General features: G+C 45.3%; 1 protein-coding gene across 1 annotated transcript in view; it reads left to right on the forward strand.

Annotated features, from left to right (window-relative positions):
* Positions 1–27,914, forward strand: part of NUP93 (nucleoporin 93) — a 91,843-nt gene that overhangs the window by 4,109 nt on the left and 59,820 nt on the right. Inside the window, exons 2-3 of the mRNA XM_066243313.1 lie at positions 10,147–10,339; positions 16,115–16,232. Coding sequence (XP_066099410.1) covers positions 10,161–10,339; positions 16,115–16,232 — 297 coding nt within the window. The 5' untranslated portion in view covers positions 10,147–10,160. The remainder of the gene's footprint in view (positions 1–10,146; positions 10,340–16,114; positions 16,233–27,914) is intronic.

Here is a 27,914-nt window from a genome sequence, read left to right on the forward strand (position 1 = left end):
CAAAAAGAGTTTTTATGTCTTTAAAAATCATTGAAAAAAATTCTAGGACTATTTCATGACACATGAATATTATCTGACATTCAAGTTTGAGTGGCCATGATTAAAGTTTTATTGCCGTGTAGCCGTCCTCATTTGTTTACATATTCTGCTCTTTCAAGCAGAGTTGAGCAGCAGCAAGAGACTGGCCCACAGAGCCCAGCATTTTCACTGTTGGCCCCTACAGAAAGTGCTGGTGCTCGCCCTGGGACACGGTCGCAAAGACTAGAAACTGGGAAAGAGTTTGGTAGACAGGTCTGTGTTGGATGGCTGTGAGGCTCTTTCGTACTCTTTGTTTCCTGCCAGCTCTGAGGCCCGAAGTTGCAAATTATGGGGAATATATCCTAGAAGTAACATAGGCTTGAGTCAGGAGACTAACTGAGGAACAACCATTTCTGGGCTGACCTAGCAGTCTAAAGCACTCAGTAGTTTGGGAATCCACAAAGCTTTGGACAAGTGAAGACATAGTCTACTTGTGGCTGGTACTCTAAAGCAGAGGTAGTCAACCTTTTTATACCCACTGCCCACTTTTGTATCTCTGTTAGTAGTAAAATTTTCTAACCGCCCACCGGTTCCACAGTAATGGTGATTTATAAAGTAGGGAAGTAACTTTGCTTTATAAAATTTATAAAGCAGAGTTAGAGCAAGTTAAAGCATATAATAATAATTACTTACCAAGTACTTTATGTCGGATTTTCGCTGTTTGGCAGAAAAAATCTTTATAAAACAACTTATTATAGTTAAGTCTTTTTATATTTATACTTTGCATACATAGAAATTACATTAGTTAGTTGAATTATTAGTGGGATCCCTGAGGCTGATGCTGGGAAACTAAATATTGAATATCTAGTTCAATTTTTGTGAGTAACAAACGAAGGTCTGCCCTTTCGGAAATATTCAGGCAGTTTCTTTCTTTCGTCGTAATATGATTAACAGCACTAAATCCTGACTCCACAAGATATGAGGTAGGGAAAGGTATCAATAAACTGAATACCATTTTCCACATATTTGGATATAAGACTGGCACTTTTTTATTTTGCCATAGGTTTTCATATCCACCACTATCGAATTTATGTTTTTTTTGTTTTGTTTTGTTTTTGTATTTTTCTGAAGCTGTAAACGGGGAGAGACAGTCAGACAGACTACTGCACGCGCCCGACCGGGATCCACCCGGCACGCCCACCAGTGGCTCTGCCGCGACCAGAGCCACTCTAGCGCCTGGGGCAGAGGCCAAGGAGCCATCCCCAGCGCCCGGGCCATCTTTGCTCCAATGGAGCCTTGGCTGCGGGAAGGGAAGAGAGAGACAGAGAGGAAGGAGGGGAGGGGGTGGAGAAGCAAATGGGCGCTTCTCCTATGTGCCCTGGCCGGGAATCAAACCCAGGTCCCCCGCACGCCAGGCTGACTCTACCGCTGAGCCAACCAGCCAGGGCCTATGTTTACTTTCTTTATCATATCTAATTTCTATTAATTATTCTTGGCAAGTTGTATCAGCCTCTTCAATATTTGCAGTAAAAGGATTTTTCCTCCAGTCATATACCTTCAATTTCAAAATATTTTCAAATCGTTTTTCCATGTCCAATTTAAGTTCGTTGAGGTGGCTACTGAATCTGTCAATATCCTCTGGAGTTACATCATCTTTTATAGATGATAATTGAGGAAACTGATGAAATTCTCTCTTCAATAGATTATGACGAAGTAGTTCAAGTTTGTCAATAAATAATAGCACAATACTTTGGCAGCCTATAAGAGCTTTATTAGCTCCTTGAAGCTGCAAATTGACATTGTTAAATCTTGAAAATATCTGCCAAGTAAAAGGCATCATTCTTTACTGTTTTTAACTGTTGACACAGATTGGTCTCATTATTACTTTTAAAAAATTGTATGACACTATCATATAATGCTACAAATCTAGCCAAAGATGTACCCTTTGACAGCCACCAAACTTCTGTGTACAAAAGTAACTTAATAAAATCTTCATTATTGTCCTGGCAAAGCTGCTGAAACATTCTATCATTCTTTGCATTGGATTTGATCTTTTTTTACAGCTCGAATTATTATAGTTAATGATGAATGGAGACTTGTACTTAAATGTTTTCCTACAAGATGTTGTCTGTGTACCATACAATGAATACATAAAACGTTTGGCACTTCCTGCTTCAAATAAGCAACAAATCCACCATAGTGACCTACCATTGATGGTACTCCATCAGTAGCACATGCAAAATGTTATTCAAAGGAATATTATTTTTTACAAATTATGTTCTCACTGTATTAAATATAGATAATCCTTTTGTATCTATGATGAGATTTATTGCAAATAGCATTTCTTCTCGTAATATTTGTTTTCATCAAAATAGTGTATATATGCCATCAACAAAGCATTATTATCTGCAATGGTAGATTCATCCAATTGCATGGAAAATGAAGTTTTGGAGAATACTTATAAGTTTGTTTTCAACATTAACTGCCATTTCATCAGTTTGTTGCTTTACTGTGCTATCATTTAGGGGCGACGTTTTTATTTATTTATTTATTTATTTGTATTTTTCTGAAGTTGGAAATGGGGAGGCAGTCAGACAGACTTCCGCATGCGCCCGACTGGGATCCACCCGGCATGCCCACCAAGGGGTGATGCTCTGCCCATCTGGGGCGTTGCTCTGTTGCAACCAGAGCCATTCTAGCGCCTGAGGCAGAGGCCATAGAGCCATCCTCAGCGCCTAGGCCAACTTTGCTCCAATGGAGCCTTGGCTGCGGGAGGGGAAGAGAGAGACAGAGAGGAAGGAGAGGGGAAAGGGTGGAGAAGCAGATAGGCGCTTTTCCTATGTGCCCTGGCCGGGAATCGAACCCAGGACTCCTGCACGCCAGGCTGACGCTCTTCCACTGAGCCAACCGGCCAGGGCAGAGGCTGTGTTTTTAAAATTTGAGGTATATCCTGATGCATTACCGTTGAGATAAATTCTTTTATAGAGGGTATTATTACAATTTCTTCAATATTATAGCTTTTACCACTTTTTGCAATTATTTGTGAAATGCGATAAGCGGCAATCCAATTTCATTTGTTGTATGTTGTTTCTTAAATGATGCAAGATAGTTGAACAATTTTGAAATTTTTTATATATTTCCTGAAAATATTCAATGGGCTTGTCCTTGTCATTTGGATGCTTTGTAGAAAGATGTTCTCATAATCGACTTGGCTGCATTGCCTCATTGGATAATGTTTTATGGCACAATAAACACATTGGATGTTGTTTATTTGCAACAGATTCTATGAAACCCATCTTCAGATACTCTGGCGAATAGCCACATGTGTATTTATTTATTTTTTTTGAAACATGGGCTCACGATATTTTACAATATTTTGTTTGAAGCTGTAAGCACGTGTTTGGTCTTAGAAATCTAACTACGTACTGACTTTAGTTTCGATTTCTTAATGATTTAGCTTCACTTACTTAATGTGAACAAAACTTAATGCTCTTGAAGTCTGTTGCGTGGTTGCGACATTACAAGTATCTATTTTGAGCGAGAGTTTGTCGATACGAGACTTGAGTATCCGTGGTTGTGCGTTTTATAAAATTTTATGTAGTGGGTGTTGGCCAATGGCATCACTTCTTTGCGATCAGGGCAAAGTAGCGAGACATCGGCTAGTTTTGGCAGTCCAAGGGGGGGGTTTCTAGAATGTCACCCCATTACCCTAAAATCCAGGAATCAAGACAAAAATATGAATTAATTGGTGTCTCCATTGTTTGGCAGTTTCTGTCATAGAAAGAAGCGTCGAACCATGGAGTTCTTTGTTTACGGGGTAATAAAACAACGAACTGCTTGTTTTTGGGTGACAATAGCGGTCATAAACTGCCTGCAGGATCAGGTGGTGGGTGTGGACCCGGGGTCAGGTACCTGGCCACTTGTGGATGCAGGCCAGGTGGTCACGAAAGAGGTCGGGTGTAGTCCCAATACAAATGCCCTGTAACAGAGTCTGACTGCTGTCCTGATTTTGACTGGTCAACAGTTAGTTGATTAGTATGTAATCGTGGTGCAGCGCCATTTGGTTGCTCTGCTACCGCCCACCATGAAAGCTGGAACGCCCACTAGTGGGCGGTAGGGACCAGGTTGACTACCACTGCTCTAAGGAAAAGAAGCTAATGAGCTAATAATGCCAGAAAACAGGTGTTTAGACATTTTACTTCAAGAGCATGAATACTCTTAAGAGACTAAGAGATCGCCTGTAAAGTCCTGGAGGGGCCGTTCTTTGGGAATGCTGATTTAGGTGGTCTAGAAGTGCTCAGCCTCTTGCATATTTAAGTGTCTGGTTGTAAGGAAAAGTGCTCTTCCTACACTCACACCGCTCTCCTACAACTCCGCCTCATTCTGACTCCAGATGTGTGGGTTTGCCACACATCAAGCCACACTCAGTCTCTGGACACCAGCTGGGTTTTCTACAATTTAACTCAATTCTGACACTCTCTAACTGGAGATAGGGTCAGATCCCAAGGGTTAAGGGTCAATCCCACAAGACTGTGGCTCCCCCTTTAGAAGCCAGTGGCAAGGTCTTGTTACTCGTGCTTCTGACCACTGGCTGTAGATCAGAGGTCCGATTAATTTGCTAGAGCAAGACACAGAACTCAGAGAAACACTTGTCTATGTTTACCAGTTATTATAAAGGACGTAGATGGACTGCCACATACAGAGGTGTGTAATGTGGTGTCTGGGAGGGTCCTGAGCACTGGAGCTTCTGTCCCCACAGAACTGGCCTGCACCACCCATCCAGCATTTGGGAGAATTCATCACCCAGAAGCTCATCAAATCTCACTGTTCAAGAGTTTTCATAGAGCTAAGAGCCAGCCCCTCTTCCCCTTCCCAGCGTTCCAGCCCTTCAGTCAATCACTTGATCTTTCTGGTGACCAGCCCCATCCTGATCACCTTCCTCTTTGAGTTTAGCTGGCTCACTAGATTTTCTCAAATTGAACAAGCACACTGTTAAGCAGCACCCAGATTAGAAAAACAGAAAATTACCCCCCTCCCTCAGAAGCCTTCCTTCCGTCGTCTCCCTGCAAGGATAACCAGTCCTGCCTTCTAATCGCAGTGGTAAATTTGCCCTTCATTTTACGGCTTTCAGTTGCCCCGGTGGTTGAAGTCTGTGGAAGTTCAGTAGAACTTCTGCCTAGTGGCACCAGAGAGCAGTTTGTTGTTCAGGGCCCTGGTACCCTGCGATGCTCTCTGAGCTCCTGTCAGTGTTTCCGAAGGCCCGTGGCGGTCAGGCTCAGAGCCACTGCTGACCGAGAGGACCCCTAGTGGTGGAAGTCGTCCTTGCTGGTCTTTTCCCATCCAGCTCCCGTCTTGCTGCACTGGCCCTTCCGCCTCCCTCTTCAGTGGGTTCTCCGCTTCTTCTGGGCTCCCTCCTCCATAGTTCCCCGGGGTGCAGCTGGCGGCCAGTCTGCATGTGTCCTGGCCAGACTTGCGCTACCCGAGCCTGGACTCCATCCCTCTCCCACTCCCATCCTTTCAGCTCCTGTTGGACAAAGCCAGTGAGGTTATTTTCACAATCAGTTTGCAGTATCCTGGGTCAGAATTGATACTTGGTTGTCTTAACCGCTATAGCTTACGGCTGATTTGATAAATATTTTGCAGAGGAGATAAACTTGTCCTTATGTTGATTAAATTAACCACACATTAAGTCATTTTAATGAAATGGGATGACGGCTATATAAAAATATAAAGTTTCTAAATCTATATTTTTGTAAATTAATTTACACTGGTCAATTTATATATAAAGCAGGGTAGAGCTAGTATTTCTCAAATGTGGTATGATATACATGATCTCTTCTCAGAGACAGGGAACAAGTTTATTTTCTACTCTGAAATTATATAGCAAATTTCTTTCTATATGCATACTTATTATTTTGACTTGTAATCCTGTTCACCTGAGAACGGGGCTCTTTCTTCTAAAACATCACCCCGCTTTTGTCTGGGTTTATAGAGAGAAAGCACTAGTCTGGACCAAGTGTAAGCTGAAATCATGCCGTTTATACTGACACTGCCTTATGCTCTGAGCCTCAGAAATGTTAAGTATCAGTTGGTAGTCAGAAGGGAATGTTTTTGCTTTGGTCTTTGCTTGCCAGTGGGTGCTGGTTTGGCATGGGATGCAGGAAGCCTTTGAAAGAAGAAACAGACCCCACACATGGAAAAATAAAAGTCCTCCTGTTCATTGAACAAATGACCTACTACGTGCCAGGCACTGTTCTAGAAGCCAGGGCAGCATCAGTGAACAAAGCAGACAAATCCCTGTGTGCTGCTTACACTTCACAGGAGTGACGGGTTGTAAGAGAGATGGGGGACGTGTTAGGGGTGGTTGCAGGTAGCAGTTAAGTATTTTGTTCTAGGTCAGGTCGGGAACCTTTTTGGCTGAGAGAGCCATGAACGCCACATATTTTAAAATGTAATTCTGTGAGAGCCATACAACGACCCGTGTACCTTATGCATTATCCAATAAAAATTTGGTGTTGTCCCGAAGGACAGCTGTGATTGGCTCCAGCCACCCGCAACCATGAACATGAGTGGTAGGAAATGAGTGAATTGTAATACATGAGAATGTTTTATATTTTTAACGTTATTATTATTTTTATTAAAGATTTGTCTGCGAGCCAGATGCAGCCATCAAAAGAGCCACATCTGGCTTGTGAGCCATAGGTTCCCGACCCCTGGTCTAGGTTGTCATCAAAGGCAAGGTACTGTTTAGCTGAAAAAGAGATAAGGAATTATGTCGAGAGTATCTGGGAGAGGAGCGATCCAAGTGGAAGGACGGAGGACCAAGTCTCTAGGCTGGGAATGTGCCTGACCTTTCAAGGGTCAGCAAGGAGGCCCCAGGGTGACTGGAGCCCAGGAACTGAAGGGGGCAGGGGTGGAGATGAGTCTGGGAGGTGAGCGCAGGTGGGGCCGCTTCTTCGGGGCTTCACTCTACAGGAGATTTAAGCAGAGGAGGGCTGTGATCTGACTTCAAAAGGATCACTGGTGGCAGGGTTGAGAATAGACTGGGCGGCGAGGGCTGGAGCAGGGAGGTTGGGGAAGAGGTGAGAGTGACTCAGATGGGTGAAGGAGGTAGGAAGAGCTAGGTTCTGGATGTATTTTGAAGGTAGAGTCACAAGGCTTCCCTCGCCTATTGGATGTGGGGTGTGAGTCATGCAGGCCTTCAAGGATTTTGGCCGAAGCAACTGAGTAATGATGTCTCCACGCTGAGAAGGCCAAGGAACAAGTGTCGTAGACAAAGATTAGAGCTCAGTTTGGGGCATATGAAATTTAGGATGTTGTTTAGAGATTGAGGCTTTATTTTTACCATGGTCAAAATTCTTTAAATAATTTTTAAAGTCTTATTTATTGGACTGTATTAGAGTAAATCATGACTTTTACTTGCCTTTATTGTTTATACTCACATCTGTCACTCTGCGTCTCTGTGTGGGTAGGTCATTCCCTTGTCTGAATTTGTCTTACATGAATGAAAAATGTTATTCTTTTTTTTTTTTTTTCCTTAAGTGAGAAACGGGAAGGCAGAGAGACAGATTACCACATTCATCCTGACCGGGATCCCCCTGCCCCTGCAAGCGTCTATGGGGTGATGCTTGGCCCATCTGAGGCTGTTGCTGCGTTGCTCGGCAACCAAGCTATTTTAGCACCTGAGGCGAGGCCATGGAGCCATCCTCAGCATCAGGGGCCAACTTTGCTTGAACCATTCCAGCCGTGGCTGCAGGAGGGGAAGAGAGAGAGTGAGAGAGAGATGGAGGGGGGGGGGTGCAGAGAAGCAAATGGTTGCTTCTGTGTGCCTGACCAGGAATCAAATCCAGGACAGGCTGATACTCTACTGCTGAGCCAACCAGCCAGGGAGTGAAATGTTATTCTTTTACCTTCTCTCTTTTTTTTTTTAACATAGAATTTTTATTTCATTTATTTTTTTTTAAATTTTTTTATTTTTTTTATTTTTTTCTGAAGCTGGAAACGGGGAGAGACAGTCAGACAGACTCCCGCATGCGCCCGACCGGGATCCACCTGGCACGCCCACCAGGGGCTACGCCCTGCCCACCAGGGGGCGATGCTCTGCCCCTCCGGGGCGTCGCTCTGCCGCGACCAGAGCCACTCTAGCGCCTGGGGCAGAGGCCAAGGAGCCATCCCCAGCGCCCGGGCCATTCTTGCTCCAATGAAGCCTTGGCTGCGGGAGGGGAAGAGAGAGACAGAGAGGAAGGAGGGGGTGGGGGTGGAGAAGCAAATGGGTGCTTCTCCTATGTGCCCTGGCCGGGAATCGAACCCGAGTCCCCCGCATGCCAGGCCGACGCTCTTCCACTGAGCCAACCGGCCAGGGCCTCATTTAGTTTTTTATGCAGGGAATTCTAGCATTTCCCTATGAAAGAAGAAGAGTATTTCTTGTGCCTTGGCTCTGTTAGACAAATTATTTTTATCTGAAGAGGGAAAAAAATATGGGAAAGAGGCAGCATATTACTTTTCTTTCCTGTTTCTGGTGAACAGTCACACCTCTGGTAGTTAGTAGAATGTCACTGACCTTGTAGGTGTCTGAGGAAAAACGCTTCTCCATCAGGCAGGAGCCTTTGTTTAAAAATACTCTGCCTTTTCTCTTCCTAAGAATACCTTCCTCTTTCTGCCATTCCTTCTTTCCCAAGGTAGAGATTTCCAGTTAAAGCCTGATTCTCCTGGGTCAAAAAAAGAGAAGACGGCTATTATCTAGAAAGTTTAGGTAAAGAGTTATTTGTATATGACTTTTTGTCTAAAGATTGAAATCGGTTAGCCCTTCATAAAGAATACCAAAGTGTTTTCATGTTTACTCTAGCTGTTTTAACCTTGTGCCCTTGCCTGGAAAGTTAGTGTTCTTGAATGCTCATTTAGAAATGTTCCTGTTCTCCTGCTGTAGATTTATGGTGGTAACCATGCCCTTTTAACATTAACCGGTGCTTCATAGCTGAGGTATAATTATGTGTCGCATTAATGTAACTATAATTCTAGACCAGTGGGATTTCAAAAGTGGGGTAGAAGCCATGTTTTAAAACCAATTAGAAAAGTATAATCAATAAGAGCTACCATTTAAGGAATTTTGTTATTTTTTAAATAAATTTTGTTAACTTTTTAGCAATGCAAGTTTTTTTCTAATTTGGTGATACTGTTTATCCTCTATTGATTTAAATAGTGTAGGAGTTAACATTGTCTTGGTCAAGAGCTTTATACAAGGATAGTACAATGTATATAGATTCATAAATATATAATATCCATTAAATATCCACACTGTTCATAGGGCTTTTCCTGGTTAATTGGTGGAGAAAGAGTTGGTCTTGTCAATATTCATGGTCTAGAAGCCAGTTGCTGTTGATATTACTAGACTTATTAGTAGCAATTGTATTTCTAAAAGCAGTAGTCTATGAACAAGTCTAATATCTGAATGTCATGACAAGCAGACATGAATCTCTGCTCTCAGTAATCTTACAAGCTAAAGAACACATGAGTTGAGACTTGGACATGAGTTCGAAGCGACTCTTTTTTGTGTTAGTGGAAGAGCAGGCAGGTGAGAACAACAGGATTAGTCAGACCTGTCTTCTTCTGGTCTTGCTTCAGCCACTTTGTAGCAGAGAGTATTCTGGGCAAGGAGCTGAGCTCTGGACTGGAGTTGCTTCTCCTGTCTGCTCAGGAGCCTCATAGAGTGCTGAGAATCATTGGAGAGAAGGCCTTATAAACTGTCCAACACTCTGCAGGGGGTGGCATGTCACTAAGACAGGTGGAGAAATAGTGGAGGAGGGTGGCTTCCATTTCCTTGTCATCTCTGAGTCCGTGGAAGGAGGCAGGCATCCTGGTTTGTTACTTCATGTCTTTGCATTTGTTCTGGGGGCAGAACTCAGTCTTGGGCCTGTCAGTAGCACAGAGGGGATCTGTCTCTTTACAGGCTGACTCATTTCATGTCAGGCCTGTTCTTGGGCTGTGTTCAGGAACAAACCCGCCTGTTGATGAGCTGTCTCCTTCTGTTTACAAAAGTCCTAGTGTTTCATTAAGCTTGTAACAGATCCAGATAGTGTTTGAAGCCTGTCTTTCCCTTGACTGAGGTCTCCTTCCCTCCTACCCCTCTAGGATCTGCACCCCCAATGGATACCGAGGGCTTTGGTGAACTCCTGCAGCAAGCTGAACAGCTGGCTGCTGAGACCGAGGGCATCTCGGAGCTTCCCCACGTGGAACGGAACCTGCAGGAGATCCAGCAGGCGGGCGAGCGCCTGCGTTCCCGAACCCTCACGCACACGTCCCAGGAGACTGCGGATGTCAAGGCGTGAGTCCTGGTGGGAGGCAGCGGTGGGCAGGGCGGCCGAGGCAGGATCTGTTGCTTCTTTCCGGTCTTGAATTTAGATGCAGTTTGTAAATGACACACACAGAAGCCAGGTTCTTGGGAACCCGGGTTCTGTACACAAGTCAGCAGCCTCGCTTTGTCTCTGCCCGGGTTGTCCAACCTGTTTGTCAGACCAAGCTGTGAGCCCGTCACAAACAAAGGTGATCAGGATGGACGGGGCGAAGAGTGTGGTCGTGCAGAAGCCAGTCAGAGGAGTTCCTGCTTGGGTTCACTGACTGTCAGGTCACACGGACTCCCGTGAGCATATCCGTCAGTGTGGGTCACACAGATAAGGGTTACTTTCAGTGCCAGAGGGCATTCAGTGATGAGCAAAGTTTTTTGTGTTTTTTTTTTAATTTTTATTTTATTTATTCATTTTAGAGAGGAGAGAGACAGAGAGAGAGAGAGAGAGAGAGAGAGAGAGAGAGAGAGAGAGGAGAGAGACGGGGGAGGAGCTGGAAGCATCAACTCCCATATGTGCCTTGACCAGGCAAGCCCAGGGTTTCGAACCGGTGACCTCAGCATTTCCAGGTCGACACTTTATCCACTGCACCACCACAGGTCAGGCGATGAGCAAAGTTTTTAAGAGTGTTTGGAAGAAATTAATGCATAGTCGGTGGCGAAAGCCACCCAGGTGAGGAGTCATTCTGTGTGCTTCCTGTCGGTGCCCCTGCAGGTGCTCTGCAGGCTGTGGCAGTGCCCTCCCTGCTAGTGGATTGTAGCACAGGAAGGGGTGAGCACCAGAGAGCGCAGCTGCGGACACATGCTGCTGGCCGGGAGGCCCGCCAGTGGCTGCTCTGCTACCCAACAGGACTGGGCTGGGAGTCCACATGCCTGTGCTTGGGGTCCCTGCTGCGCAGGCCTGGCCCGTCTCAGGGCTCCGGCCACTGATTACACATGGTCCTCGGGGAGCTTATAATTTGGGGAGGCAGAAAAAATTTGCTGCTTTCCATAAAAAGTGTGATTTGCTGATTGCTTATTGTGTGTTAGAAGCTTGGGTACACTTAAGATTTTACTTGATGCTCACACCAATATTAGGACTATTGTCCCCTTTTCACAGTTGAGCAGCTGAGACTCGGAGAGGGCAAGGAATTCTCAGATCACACAAAGCCAGAGAGGCCACTCCAGAGCACATGCGAAGGTGGAGGGTGCTGTCATTGTGATCTGGTGGGTCTGGAAGGTCACTGAGACTATGTGGAGATGTGGGAAACTGTCAGCCTCTGAATGGAACTGAGCGAGACCTAAGTTCACACAGGTACTTGGTTCGGGCGTGTAATCGATGTCCCAGGAGTTAGTATAGGGCTACATTCTTTTTCCAGCTAATCTTGAGAGCTGAATGTTTTGGCTGTTCTTCTGAGTCAGTGTGTTGTAGAAATTCTTCTGTAAGCCTTCCCAGAGGTTTATTTTAAAAATGGTACTCGTTCGTTTTGGTTCTGTTGGTATTGATGAAGGTGAGTCAGAGGAGCCCCAGCGGGGTTTAACGATCTGGCCCTGCAGCTGCATGCAGCCAGCTGCTCCCTGCATGGTCCCCAGCACCCCAGCCAGCCCTTAGACTTCTCTGCCAGTGGCCCTCCGTGCAGGCCCCTGAGCTGCTCCTGTCACCTGCAGCCCCGGTCTGAGCGTGCAGCTCTGGGTCTGAGTGTGCGAGGATGCTGCTGGAGCCAGAGGACCGTGGTGCCAGCTGAGTTGCTGTAGTTATAATTTAATTGCATCAGCGTTACAGCCTATTAAGAGCAAAAAGGGAAAATGTTTTCTTGGTAACAGTTATCAGTCATGTTCTCTTTCTTGTAAATTTCCACTCTTCCTCATCTCTTGTACCTTAAGTGCATTATTTTAGGGAGGAGGAAGTTGGAATATTGAAAGAATGGATATAGGGTGGGGCAAGTGCTTAAAAAGAAACCAAGGGGCCGTTGACTGGAATTTTCCGTCTTGAGCGGCAGAGGCATAGTGTGCTGTGAATATTTTAGTACAGGGTGAGTGAGCGTAGAGGAGAGAACTGAGTAGGAAATTTTTTCTTACATGAAATACATTATGAAAGAAAATTCTTTAAGATTTTGATTAAAATTAGATTATAGGCTTAAAATTAGTTCGATCTGAATTCATTTGTTTCAATACACTTTGTTGGGTTTTTTTTACTTAGGGAACAGATTTGATAGCTCTTTTGCTTCTGTGTGTTTAATATTTTTAAATTGTTAGATTTCTTCACACCTGAAGAAGAGTACGCGTAACACACGTACAGGTGTTCATCGGGCTGGCAGGTATGACCACGAGCCGAGCCAGCGGCCACACTTGTCTATGGTTTCTGCTGCTTTTGTGCTGTCATGGCAGGTTGAGTCGTTATGACAGCGACTGTGGCCTGCAAAGCCCGACACACTTCCTGTCGGCCTTTTAAGGACGAGTTTGCTGACTCTTGGTGTAAATAATAAAATGAGTGAATACCTATGTGCGCCTTGCACTGTTGAGACACAAAGTATCATCAGTAGCTGTGACACCTTCTGTGAGCCCCTGTCATCAGTTGGATGCCCCCGCCCCTAGCTGAGATGCTTCCCTGGACTTTTCCATTCAAACTCAGAAGCCAGACAACCTAGAAATGTACAAGAGAAAAAGCTAGCAATCCCTCTTTCACCCTTATTTTATGCTGCAAGGTAACCAGTGTTACTAATTTGCTTATTCTTTTGCACTTTTCTCCATGTTCGTGCAAAGCATACACAAATATTAATTTGCTCGAAGTTACACAGCCAATTATAACTTTATAATAATACTACTAAGCTGCCTTTTAAAGCACTTAGTATTTGTAAGGTACTGTGCCAAGCACTTTACATGCCTTACATAATTTTTTCTTAAAATAACCCTGTGAAATAAGTGTTATTATCTCCCTTTTATAATTGAGCAACGTCAGACAGCGAGGGGCCCAGCCAGGATTCAGATCCAGCTCAGTCGGGAAGACTCCCTCACATTCATTCCTAGGGCCCCTCTCAGTGTTCAAAGGGTTGTCATTGGCATTCTCCTGACGGCTCGGTCTTCACAAGCCCGGGGCGGTGGGAGAGGCTGGGATTTCTGTTCACATTTAACGGAGAAATGAAGCTTGGAAAGGTGACGTGTCTCAGATTTTCAGGCAGTAAGTGACAGGTGGAGCTTGAACACAGACCTCGTGTCTTTGGTCTTGCTCACCGTGGACACCAAGAACAGTTTTGTTCTTTTCTCCTGGGACTGGAGTGTTTGACCCCCCCTCCATGGCTTTTTGCTCAGAAGAAGCTGCCTGGTTTCTGGAAATTGGGTCATGTTGAGGGCAGAAAACCTTTAGGTTTTTCTACTTTTAGAAGCTGAAAGTTTCTGGTCCTATGCTAGACTCCCTGCCTCCTTTATCAACCCCCGCCTGCTTCCCCATCAGGGCTCTGCACAAGCACTGTGCAGTTCTGGCAGGCACCGCCCACCTAGATGAACTTTCTCTTCTAACAAGTCTAATAGCTGATTTTTAAATGCCAAGAGAAATGAAGACAACTGTCTACACAAAAACTGGAGCATGAATGTTAATAGCATTATTCATAATAGCTAAAAAGTGGAAACAACCCAAATGTCCATTAACTGATGAACTGAAAAAGAAAGTGTGGCCTATCCACACAATGGAATACTATTTGGCAATGAAAAAGAATGAATACTGAGACGTGATTCAATGTGGATGAACCTTGAAAACATTGTGCTAAGAGAAAGAAGCCTGGCCTGACCAGGCGGTGGTGTAGTGGATAGAACGTCGGACTGGGATGCAGAGGATCCAGGTTCAAAACTTTGAGGTAAAAAAAAGCAAACTTTGAGGTTACTGGCTTGAGCATGGGCTCACCATCTTGAGCGTGGGGTTGCTGGCTTGAGCTCCAAGGTCTCTGGCTTGAAGCCCAAGGTCGCTGGCTTGAGCAAGGGGTCACTTGCTCTGCTGTAGCTCCCCAGTCAAGGCATGTATGAGAAAGCAATCAATGAACAACTAAGGCCACAATGAAGACTTGATGCTTCTCATCTCTCTCCCTTCATGTCTGTCTGTCTGTTCCTCTCTCTGTCCCTCTGTTTCTGTTAAAAAAAAAAAAAGAAAGAAAGAATTCTGACTCCAAAGAGTACATATTGTATAGTTCCATTTATGTGCGATGTTCAGAAAAGGCAAATTTATACAGATAGAAAGTAGATTAGCGGTTGCCTAGGGAGTGGGTGGATTGGGGGACATGAGTGACTGCTGATGGGTAAGGGGGTTATTTTGGGGGTGATGAAAATGTTCTAAAATTGTGATGGTGGTACAACTCTGGGAATATACTAAAACCCACTGAATTGTACACTTTAAACGGGTGAATTGTATGGTATGTGAATTATATCTCAGTCAAGCTGTTATAAAAAAGGAAGGAGGGCTTTGCTCAACAGGAATCAGAATCCTTGGGAGGAAAGTTGCCTAGGTGATTCTAGTGAGCACCCAGGGCAGGGAGCCACTGTACAGAAAGTTAGCTATTAAGGATCCTTGGGAAAGAGAGGCAAGATTGTCTGACATAACAACCTGGAGTGGAAGCCCCAGGGGTGGTGTTACTGCTGACCTTCTCCATGGAGGAGACAGAGATCTGCAGTGGGGAGCCTGCCAGGTGCACGCCATCTATTTCTGCAGTTCTTAATAGGGTAGAAATAAACATGGGTAGTCCTACCTCTTCCCAGTAAGTCTGTTCAGCATCGGCAGTTTCAGGTGTCGCACATAGGTGTTAGGGTTATTCATGCTGCCCAGGGGTCTAGCTTCTTCTAAGTTACTCAGGGTGCACTCGGTTTTTGTCGGTGGGATTTTTGGGTACTAAATCATAATCCAAAAGCAACCATCTAAACAGTCCAATTCCCTCAAGTTTCTCCTGGAGAGTGTTCTAGATATCACTGAGAATCTGATTTTTTTCTCTCTCTTCCATTGTTACATTGCCCCAGATAAGTAGAAATAAAGCTAACTGTGTTATTCCCATCTCCCTTCAAGAACACGTGTTAGTCAGGTGACAGCCTCCGGAGTCACTGGCCTTGGGCAGCAGAGAGGGAGCAGGACACGTGGAGCGCGCGGTGGGCTTCTGGAGGAAGCCGTGGAGAGCTGGTCTCGGGTTGTGCTTTGACTGCCCTTTGTCAGTCACTGATCGCCCTGGGCTCTGTTCCCTCAGCTAATGAAGGACCTTTGGACTAGGTTATTCCTGAAGCTCCGAAACTTTGTGGGTCACTGTTATCTGTCTTTACAGAAGCTGTAAATGTAGGATGGTGCAAAGAGTTGGGGCTCTGGAGTTGGACTGGCTCTGCTCTTTCCTGGCTCTGTGACTTTGGATTAGTTGGTTAACATCTTTGCACCTTGGTTCTCCCATCTGTAAAATGGGGATGAGAATATCGTCTGTCTCATGGTCTTCTTCACTGGAACGTGTTTGGAGCAGGCAGGCCTATTATTTTATTGATATGGTCTCATGCTATACTGACAAGCTTCTTATTCAAATTCAGCCACAATCAGAACCCTCTCTCTTGCTACCAAATGCAGTGTTGTGTCTGTTATTTCAGGGGACAGGTCTTTGTGGAAAGTTATAAAACAACCATATAAAAGCATCTAGGCAAACAAAACTGGAAGTGTCTCGGCAGCGTACAGGAAGTTTTGGGTAAAAAATGCTCCAGTGTGTTGTGCAGCTTAGTTGGTGTCTTAGCCGTCCTTTTCCCTCCCTGCCCTCTGTCCTCATGCAGGTCAGTTCTCCTGGGGTCTCGGGGACTTGACATCTCCCACATCTCCCAGCGCCTGGAGAGCCTCAGCGCGGCCACCACCTTCGAGCCTCTGGAGCCCGTGAAGGACACAGACATTCAGGTAAGGGCTAGTGCAGGTGGGGACCAGCTAGGTGCCTGGACTCGTGCAGGTGGACCTCAGCGTGCAGCCCGGACTGCGGGCCCTTGGCCCTCTGTCGACCAGCTGATGTGGGGTCCAGAGTCCTGTGTGTCTCTCCCCTTCCTCAGGCGTTAAGAGAGTGGGAGACTCGGCTTTGGAGGGTTAGTGGGGAACTTCGGGGTATTTCCAGAGGCTCTGCGAGTCGGAGGTTCAGGAAGCCATTCCAACCTGCACTTTTGAATTATTGTAATTGTGAGAGCAGATTTCCCTTCCTTCCCTGGGCTTAGTCCAAGGCACAGTGACTTTAGTTGTGGGTTTCTCTGGCTTTTTTGCTAGATCTCACATAGTTTTATTGTTCGTCTTCCACATTTCTTTCTCCATCTTGCTTGCATTGGTTGGCAGAGAACTGAGGAAATTTAGAGTACTGTTTACTAGAACCTACTCCTCGATTTCTAGGAGGTATTTGGCTACATTGGTGGCACCAGGAAATTGTCCAATAGAGCACTCCAGTCCATTTAACCTCGCATGCCTCTGGCACAATTGATTATTTTAACCTAATCAGAAGCTGGTTTTGTGTGTGTGTGTGGGTGGGGTGGGGGATTAGACTGCTGCATTTGTGCTGGAGTAAAGAGACAGCAGGGTACCATTTTTATTACTGATTCACCTTTGAATTGAAAGGATCCAGGTCCTACAAAGGCAAATCCTAGTACAAATGGGTACTACTTGTGTTACTATTTGGGCTCAATATGAATTAGTACTCTCTACCCCACTACCCTTCACAAGAGCTGTTTAAGTCCATGTAATGGTCACAATTCTGTATTTTTTCCAATTCAGAAACCTAAAACCCTGTTCTTTGAGTTGAGACTTGAATAAATATATAGAGAGTCATTGTTTTTTTCTGTTATTGCTGTTTCCAGAGTATAGAAATCCAGTATTTTGCAGTTTTATGTACTAGATGCCTTCTTATTTTCATGTAATCCTTTTTCCCCCCTTCTTTTCCGATTGAGAGGAGGGGAGATAGAGAGACACACTCCTGCATGTGCCTCGACTGGGATCCTCCTGGCCCCCCCCGCCTGGGTCTGGGGCCCATGCTCTGCCAACTGGGGCCATGCTCAGCTGAGCTATTTTTAGCACCTGAAGTGGAAGCTCCACTGAGCCATCCTCAGAGCCCAGAGCTGATGCGCTTTAGCATGGCTATGGGACAGGAAAAGAGGAGGGTGGGTGGAGAAGCAGAAGGGCAGTTCCTCCGTGTGCCCTGACCAGGAATTGAACCCGGGACATCTACAGGCTAGCCTGATACTCTACGACTGAGCCAACTGGCCAGGGCCTCCATGTAATCTTAAAATGGTATATATACTTAACTTGTCACTTAACGTTTTTAAAAAAATATTTAGCTGTTTCCCTCCTCTCCTTCTATTTCACTTGCTTGATGCTCTATAAAGAAATCTGTGTAGCCCTGGCCGGTTGGCTCAGTGGTAGAGCGTTGGCCTGGCATGCAGGAGTCCCAGGTTTGATTCCTGGCCAGGGCACACAGGAGAAGCACCCATCTGCTTCTCCACCCCCTCCCCCTCTCCTTCCTCTCTGTCTCTCTCTCCCCTTCCCGCAGCCAAGGCTCCATTGGAGCAAAGTTGGCCCGGGTGCTGAGGATGGCTCTGTGGCCTCTGCCTCAGGTGCTAGAATGGCTCTGGTCGCAACAGAGCAACTCCCCAGATGGGCAGAGCATCGCCCCCTGGTGGGCATGCCGGGTGGATTCCGGTCGGGTGCTTGCGGGAGCCTGACTGCCTCCCTGTTTCCAACTTCAGAAAAAAAAAAATCTGTGTAACAGGGCTGAAGTGGGTGAATGGCATAGAGCTCAGCTCATTGAGTGATCATCATGTATTTTGGAAGTACCCTTAGCCCTTCGTAGTATAGAAAGAAATGGCACTTGCTGAGTGGTTTTGATGTTTAAAATACCAAAGAAGTTGTTTATTTTAAAAATGAACTTTTTAAATTTTGTTTGGCATATTTGGAATAATACTCAGCCACATTTTGTGATGCACTTCATGCGTTCCCACTGACGTGGTACTCCATTTTTTGCTTTGAGATAAGAAGGACAGGTTCCTGAATGCATTGAGTGATCCGGTTAATTATTCTGACCTTTCCTTAATGTGTGAGCATTCCCCGTCAACACCTTCGTCAGATGTTTCCTAGCTTTGTATGCTTGGTCAAGTTAGAGTTTCTTAATTTGAAATGAGCAGGGCTAAGAGTTTTGGTCCTGACTCCTGGGAAATCTTTGAACTTTGAGAGGAAGGATACTTCCATTTCAAAATTGTACCTCCTAGTCAGGCTTTTCTGGAATAGCTTCAGAAATGCAAAATGGTCAATCCAAGGTAGCTTTTGATTAATTGGGAATTGAGCACTCAGACCTGAAGAAAAGACTGTAGTTTCAAAATAAGTCCTCATTGACTTCATCTTCTTGTTAGCAAAGCATTTCATGGAGAAAATTTAACTATTAAAGGGCTGAGGCTTTGGCTTGATCTGAGATGGCTCTGGTTATTAGTAGGGATTGGGAGCTTTAAGTTGCATCGTGGGGCACAGCTGACCTGTGTGCTTAGACTTCCTGTACGCACAGTAGTGTCATGTCCTTGCCTGACTTCTTGGTTAGTAGTTAAATATAAGAAAAACCAAGTCAGCCTTTTTCCTTAGTATGGAGTGGTTGGGGTTTTTTTTGTTTTTTTTCCCTCATGATGTATTTGTTATCCAAGAAGAGTTAGCTTGAAAATTTTCAATTTTTTTGTTTTTAGAAAATCCAGATATACTTTTTGATGGACATCTTTTTAACAGTTTTATTGAGATAAAATTTCCATGCCGTAAATCTGATGGATTTTTGTGTCTGAACTGTCTTCTAATCAGTGTGGTTTTGGAGGTGAGAGTACACCCCAATCGCATGTGCTGGGTACCAGTCAGTGAATATATTGTATTATGTTAGTTTATAAATTTACAAGAGTAAACGCTGTGTGTGTGGGGGGGGGAGTCCTTTGACAGGTGCTGCCCAGGACTGTCCCATCTATTGTTTGCAGCATTAGGTGCTTGGAAAGGCAATTTTCCATGTAACAACCCTGGATAGCCCTTTTCTAGGTGGTAAACATTGATTATATTTCCTCTGTTTCTAATTGAGCTTGAAATTAACATGGGCTTTATGCTGTTATGGATTTGTTTCTCATAATCAGTGATGTTCGCGTCCACTGAGAATGCATTTTTAAAAGTTTGCTGTGGCCAGCACAGGTAACATAGCTAAAAAAACCTCACTGGAATATCTGTATGGCTGATGCTAGTAGAATTTTAAAACAAATGTGTATTGATTCTACTTTTTGGAATGGTTATAAAGAAGGCCTACACATTTGTGTAGCAGAGGTGAAGAGCAGTAACTGTGAACAGGACATGTTAACAGAATGACTGTCCTGCTCTATGGTAAGTGAGTCCGAGGGGCGTGGGGGTACAGGTCCTCTCAGAGATCCGCTTGCTTGCTTCTGTCTTTGGAAAAAAGTATGGAGGGTGCATTGCACATCTTTGTTCTGATCTGAGCAGACCTACTAAACCGTGCATGCCGTGTACTACATTCTAGTAATAAAGTGCAAATTTACACAGTTCCACGTATATATTGGGCTTTTTCACTACATTACATGTATATTTGAAGACAGCTGTGCAGAAAGAGCCTGAGCTGGTCATAAAAGTGAGAGCTACAGTTCCTCAGCATCAGGCCATACTATTTCCAGATGACATCAGACCAAAATATAGATTCCTAGGGCTGCCAGAACAAATTACCATGAACTTACTGGGCTAAACCGTTAGAAATGTACTTCTTACAGTTCTGGAGGTCAGGAGTTCTGAAATGAAGGTGTTGGCAGCACCACGCTCTCTGGAGGCTGCAGGGGAGAGTCCCTCTTTGGGCCACTGGTGGCTCCTGCCATTCCTTGGTTTGTGGCAACTTAACTCCAACCTCTGCCTCTGTCTTCACAGGTTTTTCCTCGTGTCTGTCAAATCTACCTCTCCTTTTTAAAGTAAGGGCTCTATTAGTAATTGGTTTGGCCTGCCCTAAGTCCAGAACGATAATATGTTCGAGAGATTTATGTAGAGACATTATTCAGCCAGAAACAGTCGGATTTGTAAAAGTACTAACAAGTTTTTAGGGTAAATATAAGTAGGATTAAATCATGGTACTTTTCTAAGGTAGGAAGAGCTAACGTGTATGAGAGAGTTTGTGTGTGTGTGTGTGTTTCTACTTCAGCCAATCAGATGGCCTAATCTTTCCCTTTTTTTATGTTAGGCCTTTGCTTACCACCCTTCTTTATTGGAGTAGCACCTCTGAAATGTCCCAGCCCTTTCAGTCTGACCCTCTAAGGCTCTCCTTAGATGCCACCCCGATGCTAGACTTCTGGGATCTCTCTCCCCATGACCTCCAAATTTAATATGTTGATTTTACTGCTTAAGAAAATCAACTTTCTTAATGTTCCCCTACAAGTGAACAGACAATTCAAATTTTAGATAAGCAAATATTTAGTCCCTTAAAAAAAAAAAGATCTTGCCTGACCAGGTAGTGGTGCAATGGATAGAGCGTCGGACTGGGATGTGGAGGACCCAGGTTCGAGACCTCGAGGTTGCCAGCTTGAGCGCAGGCTCATCTGGCTTGAGCAAGGCTCAACAGCTTAAACCCAAGGTCTCTGGCTCGAGCAAGGTGTTACTCTGTCTACTGTAGCCCCCCCGGTCAAGGCACATATGAGAAATCAATCAATGAACAACTAAGGTGTCGCAACGAAAAACTAATGATTGATGCTTCTCATCTCTCTCCCTTCCTGTCTGTCTGTCCCTAGCTGTCCCTCTCTCTGACTCTCTCTGTCTCTGCCAAAAAAAAAAAAGTCTTATACTCAAGGTCTTTATAAATTTCCAGATGGAAATCTGTCCTGTATGAATAAAGAGGAAAAAAAGTCTTAGAGGATAAAATAAGTATAAGAAAATTAAAGTCAGGGAAACCAATCTGTCACACATACAGCTAACAGTGCAATAGTAATTGACTTGTTAAAACCTTGTTTTTCTTATCACATTGTGTCTATAATAAAATATTCATTATTTCCTTTTTCTCTTCTTGACCTTGGAAATGTGGAGTATGTTTAAACCACTCTTAGCTTATCTTTCACATAATCAGAAGAAACTGCATGGCTTTGGTAAGTATAAACATGACTCTCTCTGGTGGCGTAACCTTGGTTGGAAAGAGTCAGACTTGCCTAGAATGGGTAACGCGCTAAGCGCAGCTCTTCAGGAAGATTGTTGGCGAAATGTTAATACTGAGGAAAAAGCACAGTGAGCTTTCCCTTGCTCGAAGCAGTCGAGGGAAAGTGCATTCTGGGTAGGTGGATGATATCTCAATTCTGGGATTATTTTTAAAGAAATGGAGTTGTCATTTTCATCTGTTTCTAAAAGTTGAAACCTCTAAGCATGTGTACTAAGGGCAGGTCTTCCCAGCACTGCTCTAGTAAATTTAAGGAAGAGATGAGGTTCCTTCATAAGAGTTGCATCTATTTGCCTACTGATAATTTGTATAACTCGTCTGAGAAATAGTCTAGAAAAAAACATGCCTTCCCTATTGTCTGTTTCTTAGTATGCTTGGGCAGGCTTTTCTGCACAGAATGGTGATCAGGGCCAAATGGGTTATTAGAAATTTTGAAATGATGGACTGAAGGAGTAAGACTTCGCTCTTGACACGTCTTCACATATGAAACGATAAGCGACTGTTGCATGGAATGGAGTAGTGGGAAGGTTTTCCCTTAGGCAGGTATGTTTATCGACCACCTTTGTCCCTGAGGGAGCTGCATGGTAACCTTTGTTTTGAGATTTTTAAGGACTTTAATAGGTATTTGAATGGTGTCCTTTCTCAGCTAGTAACAGCTGCCTATTGTGGACTCAGAACAACCTATAGCTGATGTTCCCAGGTTCACTAGCGAATGAGCCCAGTTCTCACTGGATCCACCTTCTGTGAGTTCGAGAGAAACCCGTTCCCGGGAGGAGCTCCAGGTGCGTTTTAGGCCCAGGTCCAGCTGCTGAGCCGAAGTGCAGGTGGGGGAGGCGGGTCCCACCGTGCCCGCTGCTCCTGTCCAGGGCAGTCGGTGTGCCACCGTCTCCTGTTGGGTGCCACAGTGTCCACATCACCCCCACTTAACCCACACATTTGCTGCTCATTGTCATTAAACCGTGACCCAGCTTAAACCTCAGAGCTGGTAAAAGCCAGTAAACACGTGAAAAAGGAAAAAGAATTGTTCTGGCAGAAGCAGGTGGATGTGCCATCATGTCCTGCGTTTATCATTAGGTAGTCCGATGCCGATTGCTGTGGAGAGTCCTGAAAGGATTTAATTTTTCTGCCAGGGTGTGATAAGGGAGAAGGTAGGCGCCGCGGTCTGGTGGCAAAGCGTGCAATTACATTAAAAAGTCTCCTTTGAATGGAATTAAAAATGGTAACTCTGGAAATAAAATGAGTGTTAAGGGCATTGGCTGTGGGAAATGTAAAAATCTGCTCTTAGGTGAGCCAAGGATATAAGATTTCGGGTTTTGACTTGTCCATTTGCTCTTGTCCTGAACGCAGGGCTCTCACCACAAGCTTGAGTAAGTGGACACTGAGTGCGGTCCGAGCAAGTGGAAATGACAGGCACTTTGTCTTCCCTGAGGGTTCTGACACCCTGCAGTGCGGGAGGGAGGATCAGTTACCAGCTTGAAGGACTTGCAGTGATTCTGTCAGAGGGTTTTGGGAGAAGCCCAGGGCTAAAGTATTTATCTAGCAATTTAATAGAGTACTTCAGACACTGGCCCAGGCCCTGGTGCCTTGAACTGGAGCTGAGTCATCCTCCCTCCTTCCCGAGGCGTCTCTGAACTGCAGACATCTGTCACTGCCCCAGCACTCAGGAGATGGGGCACATACATCATCATCTGTCTGATGTCTTTAAATTGCTTGGTATCAGGAACCAGAAATGGGCATATCTTTTTGTTTGCAAAACTATTTGATACTGGAATAGGTGTGATTTAAATGAGGGTTAAAACCTCCATTGGATGCATTTCTGTAGACAGGTCTTTCGTTCCCAGATGGTAGCCCTTGATCCTGTGTGCCATGTTGCTTTGCTGGCCACAGTGCCCCGTCATCTATTTCAGTTTTGGAATGTTTGATCAGAGGTTTACAGGCCTGCGGGCTGATGAGGCTCCTTCCGTCAGTGATGTTTGCAAAGCATGGCTCCGCAGTCACAACACTTTGGGACCCATGTCCCCACTGTACCCGAGGAAGCTGAGAGCAGGGCTCCAGCAGGGCGGATTCTGGTTTCGTTTTCTTGTTGGTTTGTGTGCTGGGGACCCGGAAAAGCAGCTGGGAGGTAGCACAGGCAGCATCCGCTGCTGAAAGACCTGTGCATAGAATCTCTCTTGCCACAGAGCTCTCTGACCCAGGGTGCACTGCTTTCTTTTTAAGTGTTTTCCTGCTTCCACCTTACACTCCAGACACAGGGAGATAGAGCAAGTCCCCAAAGCTCGGGTTGCTGGCAGCCCCGGGTCTGCAGCACTCACAGTCCATCAGCAGTGGCCTTAGCGATGTCCGCGCCCTCTTAATTATCCCAGAGGACGGAAGGGCGAGGCCACGGATGGTGGCGTGGCTGTGAGGCCAAGATGCCGTCAGCAAAACCCTGCCTGTGCTCATGACACTGCAGCCAGGTCTGCTGAGCAAGGCTGGGTGCAACCCGGCTCCCAAGAAATTGGACAGAAAGAGCCCTTGTCGTAGAAAACATCTTCCCAGCCAGGACTGGGCTATTTTACTTATAACATATGGGGTGGTGGTTAGGTCAGCAGCACACATGTGGAAGTGTGGGTTTACTGGCTGGTTTTTATTATTACTACCCAATTTGGTTTATTTCTTTGAATGATATGAATGAAAAGATATGGGGGAACAGTATCCTCCACACTTCCCTTTTCTTTAAAAACAACTATTTGTTTTAAAATACTCTCGCTATCTCTTAGGGAAGAGTAGAAACAGCCCCCGCCTCCTCTCTTGTTGGGTCTCTTATCCACAGTGTTTTCAGTCTGTCTCAGCAGGGCCAGTTTCTAAGCGAGCAGGCCCTGGCGGGTCCTCGGAGTTTATGGGCATTCGTAGCACTTGGTGTATGACGAGATCCCAAACTGCCCAGATGCCTTAATGTTGGAGCATAGTGGTGGGTGGTATTTATCCAGAAGGTGCTTACTGAATAAATTACTGCTACTCAGACAAGGCGCCCCCCCCCCCCCCCGATTTTATATCAAATGGAGAGATACTTTGATAAAAATACAGTAAAAATGAATTAACTAGGAAAAAGTGAAATAAAAGATATGTGAAGTACAAGCCCTAGTTTTAAAAATTGAATTCAGTGAATGTGAAATTACTCCTGTCAGATTGCTATAATGTTTCAAAAAGCTTACTCTCAATTTTTGTCCTCATCTGCCGCAGACTGGGAACAAAGTCTTTGCGGACTGGTACACTGTACTTGAGTAGTGCTAGTTAAAGAGCTGTGCCTTCTGCCTCCCTACCCCCTCCCCCACCCTCCCTTCTTTTCTTTCAAGTGCTTCCTGCTGCCACACTGGAACAGCGCATCAAAGTCGAGTTTGAATTCCTGCTTTCTGTTTTGTGCCAGCTGAAACCAGGGAGGCGGAGCTAAGGTTTACTGAGCATTTATTATGTGCAGAAGCTGTACCAGGCACTTTCTGGGTTCATCCTTTAATCTGTTGTGCCGATTTCCCTGTTGAACATAAAGACTCAGAGACTACATGCGAAGGACGTGAACTCTGTTCTGTTGGTTTTTCAGTGCTGTGCCCTTACTGCCCTAGGATTTAAATTTCATTCGTAGACTAAGTGCATCCTAGTAAAGGAGTGGATTTTCAGGAACTATTTGGAGGAGGGAGGTAGTGGACATATGACATAGAAGTATCATTGAGTGCTCATTAAGAGCAAAATTAAGAGTAGAAAGTCTAGTGGATGTGGTGGGCATTGCTCTTATTGGCATATGCTTAGTAATACAATAAATGACACTGATTATGTGCTTTCCAGACCTTGGAACAAACCCCTGCCATCTTTTTGGGGGGATGAACATGCAGGAAGGCCAGACTCGCTTCCCCCACTTCCCCAGGTCCTTGCTTTCTGCCATAGCGCTCTGCTCTCTGAGCTGTCAGATTAGTTTGCTGTCTGAGTTCAGCCTGCTTTGTCTCAGGTCTGCTGCCTGCAGGTACACAGGGAAGTCTCTGCAATCCTGGTGCAGCTCTTAGTTTGAAATGCCAAGGCTTTGCGCTTGGGAAATAGGTTGTGTTCCGCTTCTTGCTTGATCATCTTTGTTTTGTTTTGCTTCTGAAGCTGAGCTGGAGTTAGAAGGATGCTGCTAGAAGCAATTTAAGGGGCACATCAAATCTTTACTGTAATCCTGAGCTATTGATTGTTGACTTACTTGTAGGTTTAATGCAGGCTCATTTCCTTACTTCAGCGTCTTGCTGGCCATTAGGCTCTGGCAGTGTGCCGGAATGTTGAAATCTTGCATCTTGTAATACGATTTGGCTGTCTAAGGGTATTATGTGTGTTTGGTGTTTAAAGATACAGAGCTCTCAGCATTGTGTCTGCCCGGAATACAGGAAAAACTTTCTCTGTGCAGAATGATTTTCATTTCTAGAAGATAGCAGAGAAGTGAGGGGTTGACATTCAACGAAACACTAACACCTGAAGTCATACAAATTGGTGCCATTTGGATTAACTGGCTCTTTTAAATAAATGCAAACTAACAGAGCAAAATAGCAAAGAGAAGACAGAGCAGGGAACCAAAAAGTCGCAATGGTGTTCCAGGGCAGGTCACAGTCAGGCACTCCTGCAAAAGTGGCCCTTTGCGTACCTGGATGCCTCTCTCCGAACATGATGTTGAAATTAGAATCCAGCTGAGGGGCTGGTACGGTGCCCTGCTTTCGGAGCGCACTCAGAGTGTTTGGAGGAGAAGTAATCATTGTCTGTAACAGACTTACCTCTTCATTCACAACCTGGATACCTCTTGACTGGAGTAGAGGGTGAACCTCACTTCTTGAGTGAGGACCGAGGGACTTAGATGACAAGGAAACATTGCATTTGGGATTTTGAGAGTGTGAATGAGAAAGTCACTTTTCTCCCTAATTACAAAGCTAAGACATGATTAATTCAGAGAATGTGGCAAATGGCTCCACTGCACTTTCTTGACAGCTGTACTGCCCCGCACAGTGTGGATGTGAGAACAGCTGTCTGACATGACAAGGAAAATAGATTTAACAGAGACGTGAGAATTAGTCCATGAAGCATGTGTTAGATAGAAGCAGACTACAAAGATGGCTCTCATTGCTCAGAACCGGTCAGTTCCTAGGAACGAAGCCACGTTTTCCTTTAGTCTGTAACAGAGAAGCTTCCGACAGTGGGAAAGGGGGTCTAAGACGGCAGATTTCATGAGCAGTCATTACATCATTGCACTGTCCCCCTCGGGCCAGGAGGAATGGGTAGTGAGAAAGTTCTCTGCCTTTGTCCTAATTGGAAAGATTTGGGAGAAGTATGTTAACAAGCCAGGAATTTTATCACACTGTTGGAATCCTTCCATTTGTCCATCACCATCTGGTTCCTCACCGCAGTGTTTGAGGTGGGTTAAATGGGTGTTGTCATCATCTTTTTTAGAAGGGGAAGAAGTTGAGACCTAGAGAGAGAGTGTGCACAACTAGTCACTCTCTGAGGTGGAACTTGAACCCAGGGACTCGGGCACCTTGTCCTGGACCCTTACTAGCTTCCTTGCCGAGGAAGGCATCAAGGAGCGGACTGGCCTGGTAGATCCCACGTTACTGTTTTTTGCAATGACACTGAGGTAGTTCTTTGCCACTGGTTGAGTTTCTTGATTTTTAGTCCTTTCTTTCCTCTCAGACCTCTTCTTACTTGTTTTCTTTGAAGTGACATTTCCATTTATTCCTTTCCTTGTGGAAGGGTTGCTGGTTAATTACATCAGTTGAAGGGATGGAAATGCTACTTAGAAGAGTGATACCATAAACTGAGCGGCGGCAGGCCTCATTTTTTTCATCTCAGATATACTTTGGAACGAAAGGGGCCCTGCTGTCCGTGCCGCTGCCGGCACAGCCTCACAGCGGCCCTTCCGTGGGGGCTCGGGCTCCTGAGATGCTCGCACTGGGGCCGTGCAGCCTGCTTCTGCTGAGTCTGCATTGGTGCCAAACGGATGCCAAGTGGCAAACCAGGACAGGTTCCCTGTCTGAAACTCGAGGTGAACTGGACCATCGGGGTTTGGAGCAGATCGGGGGAGAGGTGTTTGTTTGTTTTGTGTCAGTTTGCTTTCGGTGTCACCCTCCCTGTTTTTTTCCTTTCTTGTGGCTCTTCTGCCTTCTTCCTTTTTTTGGTCTTTCCCCCTTTCTTTCATTGTTGCTTTCCTTCTGTCCCTTGCCTCCCTCCTCCTCTGCCCCTCTTTCCCCAGCCTTTCAGACTGGCTCCATCCAGAGCAGCCGTGCTGATGGGAGCACCTCCTTCCCGTCGGGTCAGCATGGAATCACGGCTGTAGGATGGCTCCGGCAGCCGGGCCACACGTGTATTTAACAGAGCTGCCTTGTTCTGTAGGGTGAGCACCATCTGGA

The sequence above is a fragment of the Saccopteryx bilineata genome, chromosome 9 (assembly GCF_036850765.1).
Source record: "Saccopteryx bilineata isolate mSacBil1 chromosome 9, mSacBil1_pri_phased_curated, whole genome shotgun sequence".
Taxonomy (NCBI): domain Eukaryota; kingdom Metazoa; phylum Chordata; class Mammalia; order Chiroptera; family Emballonuridae; genus Saccopteryx; species Saccopteryx bilineata.